General features: G+C 40.0%; 1 protein-coding gene across 1 annotated transcript in view; it reads left to right on the top strand.

Moving 5' to 3' along the window:
• The first annotated feature begins 36 nt into the window (after nucleotides 1–36).
• OFD1 (OFD1 centriole and centriolar satellite protein) overlaps nucleotides 37–14,719 on the top strand; it is a 63,651-nt gene continuing 48,968 nt past the window's right edge. The window contains exons 1-5 of the mRNA XM_060003038.1: nucleotides 37–65; nucleotides 533–631; nucleotides 4,834–5,034; nucleotides 6,944–7,012; nucleotides 7,100–7,130. Coding sequence (XP_059859021.1) covers nucleotides 539–631; nucleotides 4,834–5,034; nucleotides 6,944–7,012; nucleotides 7,100–7,130 — 394 coding nt within the window. The 5' untranslated portion in view covers nucleotides 37–65; nucleotides 533–538. The remainder of the gene's footprint in view (nucleotides 66–532; nucleotides 632–4,833; nucleotides 5,035–6,943; nucleotides 7,013–7,099; nucleotides 7,131–14,719) is intronic.

The raw sequence follows: 14,719 nt of genomic DNA, 5'->3' as shown, positions 1-14,719 counted from the left end.
TTGCGCTGTAATGCTCCAGAGTAGGGCGGCTGGGCTCGGAGGACCTCGGGGAGGGGTGGACTCAGGTCAGAGCGGTTCGAACTCCGGCTAGTGCCGCGCCTTCTCTGGCCTTCTGTCTCCTGTCTCAGCCTTCCAGGCGCCAGTGAGAGTTCCGCGTGGGCCACAACCACGCCCACCTGTCAGAACCGCGGAGAAAGGAAGTGCGTGTCTCTGCCTGAGTTCTTAGTTCGGAGTTCTGCTTGTTCCTCCCGTTTTTCTGGAACAGCGGCAGGGCTCTCCGGCCAGGGATTCCCTTAGGCCTGGGCTTGCACCCCGGTCTCGGGGTCCAACTCCGGGCACAGTGGGGAGGGCTCGGGAGGAAGCTGACACCTGATATCTCAGGTAGATACATCTGCCCCCTCCTCGGGGCGGGCGGAAGTGAATCCTTTGTTTCCGTTAAACCGCCTTTGGCTTCCTTGGAGGCCACCGATCCGTCTTCAGAAATTCACGTCCCTCTGCCCGCCAGCTAACCCGTAACCGTTTTATCTTCTAGTCCACCATGCTCCCCAAATCTGACGTGTTGAGTCAAGATGAACTGCGCAAAAAGCTGTACCAGACGTTTAAGGATCGGGGTATACTGGACTCACTGAAGGTATCACTTTTAGGCATATCTCTTACATAAATTTTACAAGGGTAACCTGTAACAGGTAGTCCACATGTAAAGACATCCATGTCTTGGGTTTTAAAAATAGCATGATACACAGATTGTATTGGTGAATTACACTGCTCTGTTCCTGTGTAACTGTTAAATCGTAAAACAAACACATTTTAGTAAGGTTAGTAAGTGGTTTTGTAATACTCATATTTGAACAGAGGATATTGTCACCATATAGAAAACATTAAGGGACTGCTTACTGTAGGAAAGTTGGGGGAATGAGGAATTTCTTCTTTAAAAAATATTGAAATGTATAAGTACTTGAGCAGCAAATATTTCTTAGTACACTTTCATGTATGAATTAACAGCAAGGAGTAGGATTAGCTGAAATGTGTTTTCATTACTGTATACATTTCAAAAGACCATTTTACACTTAAAATGGGAAAATTAAGGACTTTTTTTCTTGTCTCCTCCATTGTTTTTGTAACTTAAAAATACTTCAGACTCATCCGAAAAATACTTCAGACTCATCTGAAATATAGAAAAACATACAAGAGAAGTCATCTCTAATACCAGTACTAATTGGCATAATGTTGTGTGTATTTGTGTATCCTCTTTAGTATTATATGGTGAGCATTTTCCTGTGTCCTTAAATGTGTCTTGAAATCCTCATTTTCATTGGCACCAGGCTCATCTTTGGATCTTTGGACATATGGGTAATTTATGCAGCATTCCCCTGTTATTGAACATTTAGGTTATACCCAGGTTTACACATTCCTTCAATTGCATCTCTCACTTTTTGCCTAGGATAGATGAAGTGGTATTAATGAATCAAAGGGCGTGAACATTTGTAAGGTTCTTGGTGTACACGTCTTGTTTTAGAAAGGTTGTAATACAACTGACCCTTGAACAACACGGGTTTGAACTGCTCAGGTCCACTTATTTGTGGACTTTTTTCAATAAATATCTAGTATAATACTACACTGTCTGTGGTTGGTTGAATCTGCTGATGCAAAACTGGCGATATGGAGGGGGCTCCTAACCCCCGGTGGTTCGAGGGTCAACTTCAGTTTATATTCCACCAGCAGTTTGAGAATGCACGTCTCTCTCCAGTAGTATGATCATGACGTGTTTTAAACCAATCTAAGACTGAGAAACTCTATTTTAACATCCTTTCTTTTATCAGTGAGGTTGCATATATTTTCTGGCCATTTGTATGCTTTCCATGGATTGGTGCTTCATGTTCCCCTTGTCCGTTTTTTTTCCCTAAGGTGCTAGTGTTTTCTTATTGATACGAGTCCTTTTAATGGAAACTTAATCTTTTTTTCTATTTTTGTGACAATACTATCTGTCTTCAATTTTAATTTGGCTCTAAAAATACTGAAGTTACATTTTTATGTGGTCAGGTCTATTGTTTACTTTTTTTGTGCTGATTATTCTCAGTCATTTTCCACTGGCAATGAATATTCACTTTTTTTAAGTTTTTAAAAAGGCTGTTTTTTTTTTTTTTTTTTTTACAGTTAATTCCTTAACCCACCTGAAATTAGTTGTACATCACGCATTAGTCCACTTTCTTAGGCGGAATGGTTCTTGCCTCTGGGCATGGTGTTTGTTCTCTTACTGTCCTTTGGGTTTGGTTTGGTAGGGTTTTACTTCATGTCTATAGTCCAGTTGATAATGACCTATCATTATCCATTTGGAGCTATTCTTGTTAGGCTTTGGTATCAGGATTATTGCTAGCCTTGTTCATTTTACAGCTGCAGCCTATCCTAAGGAGAAATACTGTTTCTTGTTTGCAGCTGGCCATTCCGTTTGTTATTCTAGCGTGATCAATGGCAGGGGGGATTTTGGCAGGGGAGATTTTTACTTTCTCAGTCTGAACTAATTTACTTTGTCAGTTTAATGACCTGAGTGAGTTCTAATTTTTACAGTTGAAGTTTTGAGTGGCCTAATTCACTTTCTTTTTGGGTGTTTGGAAAGAATTTGTATTTATGATTAAGTACAGAGTCATATGGGTATCTGGTAAATGAAGTTTATGAAAAATCTTCTTTTTCCTTATTTTGAGTCTACTCTGTCAATTGCTGAGAGATGTGCTGAGGGTTCTGGGTCCCTAAGTCTTGTCTCTCCTACTTCCCCTTCCCCCACAATAATTGGCCTTCTTTCTTTCTTTCTCTTTTTCTTTTTTTTTTTTGAGCAGAGAAAGGTTTATTGCAGGGCCAAGCAAGGAAAACAGGTGGCTCATGCTCAAACCCGAACTTCCCTATGGTTTTTTGGGGAGAGGTTTTCATAGGCACAATTTGGGGTGAGGGCTCTGTCCTTATTTCTGTCTTAGGGACGTTGCAAGCTTTAATTCTGAATAGATTTCCCTCTTGGCACTGGCTGCTGGAAAGCCCCCGGCCAGTTTTTGGATTCCTTCCAGCAAGTGCTAGATGGCATGCTTTTTGGGCGTGTCAAGATGGAAATTCATCTGTAATGTCATTCCACTGTTTGCTACTCTTCCTTTTACCCTGCTTAAATCCCTCATTTAGTTCTTAGCCATTTCAATACTTGTTTGCAAGACACCCTAAATCCTTTTGTTAATTAAGATGAATCTAAGTATATTTCTTCATTACTATGTTACAAATTTAATTAAACCACTAAAGTTTACTGGTGGAGGAGGCTTTAGTTTTCTCTTTTCAGTTACTTAACTGTATCAGATGAGGCGAAGCATATATATTCTGTTTAGTGTAAATGTGTTTTTTTACTATAGGATTTTATTTTATTTTTATTTTTGAATTTTTGAATCTTAGTTTTTTATACAGCAGGTTCTTATTAGTCATCTGTTTTATCCATATTAGTGTATCCATGTCAATCCCAATCTCCCAGTTCATCCCACCACCACCTCACCCCCTGGCCACTTTCCCACCTTGGTGTCCATATGTTTTTTCTCTACATCTGTGTCTATTTCTGCCCTGCAAACCAGTTCATCTGTATCATTTTTCTAGGTTCCACATATATGCGTTAATATACGATATTTGTTTTTCTCTTTCTGACTTGCTTCACTCTGTATGACAGTCTCTAGATACATCCACGTCTCTACAGATGACCCAGTTTCGTTCCTTTTTATGACTGAGTAATATTCCATTGTATATATGTGCCACATCTTCTTTATCCTTTCATCTGTTGATGGGCATTTAGGTTGCTTCCATGACCTGGCTATTGTAAATAGTGCTGCAGTGAACATTGGGGTGCATGTGTCTTTTTTGAATTACGGTTTTCTCTGGGTATATGCCCAGTACTATAGGATTTTAGATACACGTATAAGTTCTATTCTGTACTGCTAATATAGAACTATATATAGAACTAATATATTTTCTTTAGCTAAAGGATAGAAGAAAGAGATGTAACGAGAACTTCATTTGTTTCTTGTTTGTATTCTATTAATAACAATTCCTTAGATGTTATTTACTGCTGAACCCCATGAATCTAGGCAGTGTACTCTTAAGCTCCGCCCAATTGTATGTTTCAGATTATGTGCAAAATAAATTAGAACAAATATCCAGCAGTCTGATTAGGGGATTTTTTTTTAAAACCAAAATGAATAATAACAGTGGTATTATAACTTTGAGAAAATTAGCCACCTTGAGCCTAAATTCCTCATTTATAAAATAGGGGAAAATTATTATATTTCATAACATCTAGAATTGTAAGTAGTCCACGTGAAAGTGAATCTTAATAAGCCTTTTTTGGGTTTACTGATTTTTCTCTTGTGTATACTGTTTCCCTTTTGGGAACCTAATTTTATTTTGATCAATATACTTGAATATATTTAACCCAGTATTATTTTCGTATCCTCCAACAATTTGCAGAGAGGTGAGGAAGTAGCAGAGTTTTCTCCTGTATTTGGTACCCCAGTGAAAAGTTGCTGAACTGGGCTCGTAGGGAAGTGAAGTTAGTCTCACCATGTTCCGGCTCACCACCAGCTCACTAGGAAGCTGGTGAAAGCAAGCTACTCTTTCTAGAACCCACTGGGCTGCTTGTCTCACAGGGTAAGACAGAGTGTCCAGGGGAAGGTTCCTAACTTGTGGCCATGGATTTAGAACCATTCTGGAAACTAAAGGAAGGATTCTAATTCATGTGACAAGTCTGTGTCCCGCCAGTGGAAAAAAATCCTGCTGAAAATTTTTTTCCCCTCTTGTTTCATTTTGTATTTGATCTAGACGCAACTCCGAAACCAGCTAATTCACGAACTGATGCACCCTGTACTGAGTGGCGAAGTGCAGTCCCTGTCCATCTCAGTGGAAGGGAGCTCCCTCTTAATAGGAGCTTCCAACTCTCTAGTGGCAGATCACTTACAGAGATGTGGCTATGAATGTTCACTTTCTGTCTTCTTTCCCGAAAGTGGTTTGGCAAAAGAAAAGGTAACATCTTTGCTTTTCTCTGAATTTTCTGTTAACAGCTTCTCCCTCAGATAATAGCTAAGTGCTCCTTGGCTAGCTGGGTCCCTTTCTTGTTTATCTTTGAAATTACATCATGTGTTTGTTATAATGTGACCAAGGAGTATGAAATCTGACATTGTTACCAGTTCCTTGGTATCTTAATTTGTCTTTATAAAATTGTAATGTTTTGGAGCTAGAAGTGATCTGACACTCCATGTAGTCTGAGGACACAAAACTGCCATTTGTGTTGAATGTCTGTTGTGAGGCTGGCACTGCTGGTCACTCTGCAGGTGGTACATGTATTACAGATGAGGATCCAGAGTCTGGAGAGGTGGGGTGATTTGCTCAAGGTCACATGATTTGGAAGTGGCAATGCAGGGCAGTAAATCTAGATCTACAGTGTGCCGTCTTCAGTATGCTACAGTCTCTTCAGATATTTGTCGTCTTTGTGATGACATGAGAGAAGTGAGGGATAAGTAACTTTTGAACACCTGTGGAGTTCTTGAATATTAGAACACCTTTTACCACTTTCCTAATTATTGTAACTATCTTTCCACCAACCACTGAACATACTAGTCACACTTGGTTATTTTAAAGGCAGATACAGCAAACTTTCCCTATTTTTTTTAATAGACGTAATTTTTTAGAGCAGTTTCGGTTCACAGCGAAAATGTGCAGAAAGGGAGATTGCCCATCTGCTCCCTAATCCCACATGGGCAGGCCTCCCCTGCTCTCAACATTTTTTTTTTTTTTTTGCGGTACACAGGCCTCTCACTGTTGTGGCCTCTCCCGTTGCAGAGCACAGGCTCTGGATGCGCAGGCTCAGCGGCCGTGGCTCACGGGCCCAGCCGCTCAGTGGCATGTGGGATCTTCCCAGACTGGGGCACGAACCCGTGTCCCCTGCATCGGCAGGCAGACTCTCAACCACTGCGCCACTAGGGAAGCCCAACATTTTTTACTCTACATTTTTACGTTCAGTGAACCTACATTGGTACATCATTATCACCTGAAGTCCATAGTTTACATTAGGGTTGAGTCTTGGGGTTGTGCCTACGTTTTTACTCTTTATCTTGGCCATAATTGTCCAGAAGTGTGGTATTCAGCTGTTTTAAGAGAACAGCAGTGTTATTATTGGAAAAACTTAAAATTTAAATATGCTGTATTTATTCATTAACAATCAGATTTTACCAGCATTAGGAATTCTTTGTTGATCCTTCTAACTTTCTAATTATATTTCACAATTTGGTTCTAGAATGAATAATGTGTCAATTATATTGTTATAGCAGTGATTATCTAGTTCCCACACTTAAAGGTTTCTATACGCTAAAATACTGTGCAGGATATTCTTTAATGGAAAACTAATTGTAGATGGTATCAGTGTTCTCAGAGTAGACACAGCATGTATTTCTATAGTATGTATTGTTTACTAAGAATACTCAAACTCTTTGACCACATGTATATGTAAAATAGTTTTAAACATTTTGTAGTTGTAAAGATAGTACAAACTTAGTTTATTTACATTTTGAAGCAATAGTAATTTAAAAATGTCATTGCAATTGAAAGACCCTGGAATGCACTCATATATTCATTGGTGCCTCAGATGTTTGAGTGTTTCTTATCTGTAAGACATTAACCATTTCTGTTTTTTCTGTTAGGCACATCATTTTTGCTGTGAATTATTTGGAGGTTAATTACGTGATCAAAAGAAAAATTTTATCCTTTTGACTTCAGCGTTTATTGTAACTTAATATAAGAAAGCTTACGTGTTACATTATTAGCATAGTTATAATCTTATTTAGTCTGAACCATGATTTTTAGTCTTAAATTAGGATGTTTCTGAATATATCACTTACACATTGATGTTAAAATCTGTGTACTTTTTTTTTTTAAGGTATTTACTATGCAGGATCTATTACAACTCATTAAAATCAACCCTGAATCCAGTCTCTATAAATCACTGGTAGGATTGTTTCATTTTTATAACCTGCTTTGGTTTGTTAATAATACTTGAATAGTTGAATAAAGGTAAAATATTTTCTTTTAACAGATTTCAGGATTTGATAAAGAAAACCATAAAGGTAGGAGCCTTCATCTTTGTAGAGAATAGGAACATTTTTGTTATGTATTGTTTTGTATAAAAGTATGAAACTAATAATTTTCAGGTGGAAGAATAGGGAGTTTGAATTGAATCATTTGACTTTTTTCCTTGCTGACAATACCTTTTTAAATAGAACAATTCATCTGTTTTACAAATGTGGATCCTTTCCCCAAAATTTTAACATTTTAAAATCGCTATTACTCAAATGAGAAAACTAGAGACAGCATCAAGAGCCCTACGAATGGACTGAAAGCTGGTCTTTGTAGAGATACCCACTGTTTGGAACATTTGCAAAACAAAAACAAATAACATTTAGGCCACTATCTTTGTATCCTAGATAGGCCCCTAAGTACAATATATAGAGTATTGTATTAATATTGGCTTAAAGAATGAAATATCTGTTCAGTAATGTGCTTGTTTTTATTGTTTATATAGGCCTGATAAATTGCATTAATATTGGCCTTGATAATAACCTTCAAAGAGTCCATAACTACTCTGAGATAATAGACAATGTATATATTGGTCTCTGCCCCCAGTTCCTGGTACACAGATCCCAAAATCCTTGTAATTTCCTAAGTGATAAGAACACAAGGAGCATATCTTGTTCTAGTATTGGTCTTTGACCTCCATTCTTGACACAGGTCTCCTGAAACCCTTGTAATTTCCTGGGTGACAGGAGTGTCTTGTGTTCAAATGAGCCAACACTACGTGGGTCCCTGGATGGCTCCTGGGTGAGGGCTGGTCACTGGAAAGACCAAGCCATGATTAGAAGCTTGAGGTTTTCAGCTTTGCTCCCCATTCTATTGAAGGGAGGAGGACTGAAAATGAATAATCAGTCATTTTTGTGAATAATCGATCATGAATGTGTGATGAAGCCTCCATAAATCCCCAAAGTATGGGGTTCAGAGAGCTTCCAGGTTGGTGAACACATGGAGGTGCTAGGAGATTGGCACACCTGGAGACGGCATAGAAGCTCTGGGCTCCTTCCCACATGTACCTCGCCCTGTGTGTCTCTTCTATTTAGCTGTTCAACTATGTCCTTTATCATATCCCTTTTTTTATATATAAGTGTATTTATTTTATTTATTTATTTTTGGCTGCATTGGGTCTTCGCTGCTGCACGTGGGCTTTCTCTAGTTGCGGTGAGCGGGGGCTACTCTTTGTTGCAGTGCACGGGCTTCTCGTTGTGGTGGCTTCTCATTGCGGAGCACGGGCTCTAGGCATGCGGGCTTCAGTAGTTGTGGCACATGGACTCAGTAGTTGTGGCTCACGGGCTCTAGAGCACAGGCTCAGTAGTTGTGGCACACGGGCTTAGTTGCTCCGCGGCATGTGGGATCTTTCTGGACCAGGGCTTGAACCCATGTCCCCTGCATTGGCAGGTGGATTCTCAACCACTGCGCCACCAGGGAAGCCGCTTATCATATCCTTTAATAAACTGGTAAACGTAAGAAAGTGTTTCCCTGAGTTTTTTGAGCTGTTCTGGTACGTTAATGAAGCCCAAGGAGGAGGTTGTGGGAACCTCCTACGTATAGCCAGTTGCTCAGAAGCACAGGTGACAACCTGGGCATGTGACTGGCACCTGAAGAATGTATAGGTATGGTGGCAGGGGGTGGTCGGTGTGGGACTGAGGCCCTTAACCCATGGGGTCGGATGCTGCCTCCAGGTGGACAGTGTCAGAATAGAGTTCAAGTGTAGGCCATCCATCCGGTGTCGCAGAGAATGGCTTGGTGTGAGGAAAAGCCCCACACACTGGGTGACCAGGAGAGTCGGAAGTAAGTGTTGTGAAGTGTTCTGTATAAAAGTCAAGGGGCTCACAGGGAGGGGAGAGATGGGAGGGAAGAGGTGGTTTTTTCCGTACACAGAAGGAGGGAAGCTGAGGGTTTTTTCCTTTACAACTGCTGTGGGTGACAGGCCACAGGCTGGACTTGATGACGGACTTGGTAGTATGAACATACACGTTACAGGCAAGTTACCAGCTTACTTGTTACTTAGATCTTTTCCAAAAAATCTGTAACATCATGTAATGGCCTTTTTGTGTTAGTGTGCTCCTTGATTTTGTCTGTTGCCAGAATTGCTACCATCCCTGCTGGGACATTAATTCAGGACTTGCCATTTGGCAGACACTTGAGTACCTACTTGCTGCCAGTCATTATTCTGTGACTTAACTGCCTGGTCTCCTGGGAGTAATGTAAGTAGAGGATAAGTAAATTGGATCAAAAGACATTCTGTTTTTATTTTACTGTATTATTGAAGTATAGTTGACCTACAATGTTGTTAATTTCTGCTGTACAGCTAAGTGATTCCGTTATACATACATGTACATTCTTTTTCATATTCTTTTCCGTTACGGTTTATCACAGGATATTGGATATAGTTCCCTGTGCTCTATAGTAGGACCTTGTTGTTTTCCATCCAATGTATAATATTTGGATCACAAGACATTCTAGATCACCTGCAAAGTAGGTCATCCTTACTGAAGTTGAGGATGCTATGTGATCCTAGGTTGTAGATTCTATGGCCGTGCTGTTTAGTGTAACTCTGAGATGGGAATGTCTGTATGTGTGTTGCCTGATACGGTAGCCGCTAGCCACATGGGGCTATTGAGCATTTGAAATGTGGGTAGTGTGACTGAGGAACTGAGATTTTAATTTAAGTAGCTACACGTGACTAGTGGCTGTCACGTTGGACAGCACAGTTCTAAGTAAATAGCTGCTGTCTGTAGTGTAACTATTTCAGAAAGGAATTTAGAGCTTGAAGGTATATTAAGAAATAATTCATTTATTTATAGGTATTTATACTATTAAAAATAGCTTTTCACCTTTAAGCACTCTTTAAATCTTTCTAGTTCAGAAAGACATCTGGCTAACATTTCTTACCAGGTTTGCCCAGCATCCTAGTAAAATTTCTGAAACTCAGAAAAACTGAGTTGCAGACATGTCATGCATCCTAATGACATAATTTGGATAGAATTCTTGGCTAACAGTAAAGCAGCTACTTTTAAAATGAAATGATTTAAAAACTGGTGGCTCCCCATTAAGAGACTGAGACCATCAGAAAACATGTAAGAAGATGTTTTGTACCTAACTGTTGTGTATTCCCTGACAGAGATCTTTGGTCTTACCTTACTGTGTCTATACTTTGAGGGTGCTGATCTGTTACATGGTTACAGTACTTTTCCCCTAGATTCCACTCACACATCCTTCCCACCCCTAATTTTTCCTTTCAAAGATAATGATACCCAGAAAATAGCTGGCCAGAGGATTTGGGCACTGGCTCTTTTCTTTCTGGAAGTTAAAATCCTTGCCTGTGATTGGCAAAAGAATAGATAGATATAGATAGATCAGTGGGAAAGAATAGAGAGCCCAGAAATAGGTCTACACAAACATAGTCAACTAGCCTTTAACACAGGCAATTCAATGGAGGACATATAGTCTTGTCAACAAGTGGTGCCGGAACAGTTGGACATTCATATGCACAGATATGAACCTGGACGCAGACCTTACACAAAAATTAACTGAAAACGAATCATATATCTAAATGTAAAACACAAAACTATAAAACTTCTGGAAGAAAACATAGAAAATCTTTGTGACCTGCTGTTTGGCGATGAGATATAATACCAAAAGCATGATACATGAAAGAAAAAATAGACCAGTTAGACTTTATTAAAATTTAAAAACGTCTGCTCTATGAAAGAGTGAAAAGACAAATTACAGACTGGGAGAGGGTATTGGCAAAAGACATCCAATAAAGGACTTGCATCAAAAATACACAAAGAACTCTGAAAACTCAACACTAAAGGGACAAGTCAGTTAAAAAATGGGCAAAGGATCTGAACAGATAGCTCTCCAAAGAAGATATACAGGTGGCAAATAAGCATGAAAAGATGCTGCATGTTATTTGTTAGAGACATGCAAATTAAAACAAAAATGAGATAACATGGCCAAAATCCAGAACACCTTCAGCACTAAATGCTGGTAAGGATGTGAAGCGATATGAACTGTCACTCATTGCTGGTGGGAATACAAAATGGTACAGCCACCTGGGGAGATAGCTTGGTGGTTTCTTTTTTTTTTAAAATAAATTTATTTATTTTTGGCTGCATTGGGTCTTCGTTGCTGCGCGTGGGCTTTCTCTAGTTGCGGTGAGCGGGGGCCACTCTTCGTTGAGGTGCGCGGGCTTCTCACTGCGGTGGCTTCTCTTGTTGCGGAGCACGGGCTCTAGGCGTGCAGCCTTCAGCAGTTGCGACACACAGGCTCAGTAGTTGTGGCTCGTGGGCTTAGTTGCTCCGCGGCATGTGGGATCCTCCCAGACCAGGGCTTGAACCCATGTCCCCTGCATTGGCGGGCAGATTCTTAACCACTGCACCACCAGGGAAGCCCAGTTTGGTGGTTTCTTACAAAACTAAACATAGTCTTACCCTACAATCCAACAGTCATTGTCTTAGGTATGTACCCAAGTGACTTGACAGCTTAAGTCCACACAGACACCTGCACGTGAATGTTTGTAGCAACTTTATTCATAATTGTCAGAAATTGGGAACAACCAAGATGTTATTTGGTAGCTGAACGGATAAACAAGCTGTGGTACTTCCAGACAGGGAAATACTATTCAGCAAAGAGGAATGAGCTACCAAGCCATGCAAAGAGATGAATGAGTCGCAAATGTGTATTGTTAATGTAAGAAGCCTGCCTGAAAAGGCTACGTGCTATATGATTCCATTTATGTGACATTCTGGAAAAGGCGAAGCTATAGTGATAGTAAACACATCAGTGGTTGCTAGGGGTTTGGAGGGAAGGGGTAGGAGGTTGAAGAGGTGAAGCACAGGATTTTTTTTAGGGTGGTGAAAGTATTCTTCCGATACCTGTAATGGTATGATACATGGCACCAGACATTTGCCTAAAACCTGTAGAACTTTACAAAGAACAAGCCTTCATGTATGCAAATTTAGGAGGTCAGGTGATGTCAGGATGGGATGCGGACTGTGACAAAACAATCTAACTGTAGTAACCTCACTGAAGGGGGTGGGGATAAAATATGCTGAGCTATCTAACTTGGGAAAGGAATGAAGACTAAGACAAAAGACAGAAGCAACTGTACATAAGCTGTGTATTCAAGGTGAGAGTTATTTCTCATGGGAGTGCTGGTTAACAGTTCTGAAACCATGATACACGTATGCTGGAATTGAACAATTAAGTAAGTGGATAGAAGATGGCGGGAGCCAGGTGTTCACTGCTGGAGCGGGACTTTACAGATAAACAAGGGGAGGAGACTGGGATGATCCATACGGTAATGGCTTAGTTGGAGACATTAGTATGAACTCATGTTTAGCTTAATATAGATACAGATGATACATAGAGATATTTATAGATATGTTTGTGTACACAGGTTAGTGTACGTTCATATTTCCTTGCTGTCTCGGCTGAGGGGCTGGAAGCAGTGACACCCTAGTTGTAATGAGCACACCTCGAGTCCAGTTTGCAGTACTAAGATTCGGTTTCTAATACCATTCCATAATAATAGGAACCAGGGCTCCTTGGAGCAGTGGTTGATTGCAGGAGTGGAACAGAGACTATACAAGATGAGCTTGGAGCCCCTTACAGTGCTAGAACCTAAGGAAGTGCTTAAGACAAAAACCCATGATGAAAGTGCTCCCAGAGGCCAAAGCTGGAACAATTGGAGCAACAAAATAAAAGTGGGTTTTATCAGTGAGTTGTAGAATTACACGTGAATTATAATTACCAAGGTATAAAACAGGAGTCTATACGGATATAAATAAATGACTGGATAAAGGAGGAGACTAGACGTATCCTTCTTGGGTGAGGGTGTGGAGGGGAGAGAGGGGAAGTGGAACTAATTAGGGGCCTGCGGAAAGCACTGCAGAACTGGGAAAAGGCACCAGCGTTAGAAATGCTGAGGTGGAAGAGCACACCGCCAAAGACGACCTCCTGCAGGATCTTGAAGATTTCTGTCAAACGTTGACCTTTGTCCATAGAGGGAGCCAAGATCTGCCCTCAGCATGACAGCAGGAAGGGGTGAGGTGAGAACAGGCTGATAGGAAATGGTCAGAAGAAGAGGGTGGACGAGACAGAAGAGTTGCAAGGCAATGAATATGAAAGAACAGAGTTTATATCTACAGTGGGGAAGTAAAAGAGAGTGTGTTGTATGATATCACTTATAGGTTCATTTGTGTCATACTTTAGATTCCACATATCTATGAAACAGACTCACAGACATAGGGAACAGACTTGTGGTGGCCAAGGGAGAGAGGGGATGGGAGAGGGATGGAGTGGGAGGCTGGGGTGAGCAGATGTGAGCTATTATATATGGAGTGGATAAATAACAAGGCCCTACTGTACAGCACTATATTCAGTATCCTATGATAAACCATAATGGAAAAGAATATGAAAAAGTGTATATATGTATAACTGAATCACTTTGCTGTATAGCAGAAATTAACACAACATTGTCAATCAACTATACTTCAATTTAAGGAAACAGTATATTGTATCTTCAGTAGAAAAGAAAAATAAGCCCTTAACTTGGCTGATGCAGAAGTCCATTCATCTCTTCCAAGAAAGTGAAAACTTCTAAAATTTATACTCATGACTTAAAAAAAAAAAGTTTCAGGGAATTTCCTGGCAGTCCAGTGGTTAGGACTCTGTGCTTCCACTCCCAGGGCCCTGGGTTTGATCCCTGGTCTGGGAACTAACATCTCACAAGCTGCACGGCGTGGCCAAAAAGAAAAACAAATTTTGAACTATTCAGAAGGGTATGAAGTTAAAGAAGAGTAGGAATTTCTGTTCATATTCTCTAATTTCACTTTTTGCTGATAACTAGAATGAAGAGTGTCTTGTTTATCCTACCAGAAGTTAGTTCACAGGTGTCAAAGTCTATATGTAATCAAAACATATACTCATACATGGAATCATATTATAGATACTGTTGGGCAATTTGCTTTCTTTATCCACCAATATATCTTTCTCTAGCCGTGTACTTGGACTAATTCTTTTTTAGAATGTATTTAATTAACCCCCTGTTGATGGAGATTTTATTGTTTCATCGCTTGGTTTTTGCCATTAGAAGCATGCAGTGTGCAGTGCTACACCCTTTTGGGAAAGTATAGCTGTGTAAATTCAGAGAGGTGGAATGACTAGGTGAAAGGGCACTTGCATTTTGAATATCCATAAACACTGACAAATTTCCCTCCCAAGTGAAAGAGCACGCCTGCTTCCCCGCTTCCTTGCTGACACTTAGAGCGCTAAGATTAAAATTTTGGTAATACGTTTATCGGGAAAATACGATCTTTCTGTTGTAGTGTTAATTTGCATTTATTTATAATTTTGTTCATGTTTATTCAACATTGAAAATTTTTTCTGTGAACTTTGTCCATGTCTTGCCCTATTTTTCTGTTTTCTTACTGATTTGTTAAAAACTCTTTGATGTTTATGAAGATTAGTTCTCTGTCTCTGTATTATGCCAAATAGCTGTTTCCAGTGTATCACTTGTCTTTTGACTTTGCTATTTCACGCCACATATAAGTTCTTAATTTGTACGTTTGATGAATAT

Source organism: Delphinus delphis, chromosome X, assembly GCF_949987515.2.
Source record: "Delphinus delphis chromosome X, mDelDel1.2, whole genome shotgun sequence".
Classification (NCBI taxonomy): domain Eukaryota; kingdom Metazoa; phylum Chordata; class Mammalia; order Artiodactyla; family Delphinidae; genus Delphinus; species Delphinus delphis.
Note: the sequence above shows the minus strand (reverse complement) of the source record. Positions and strands in the feature narration are given on the sequence as shown.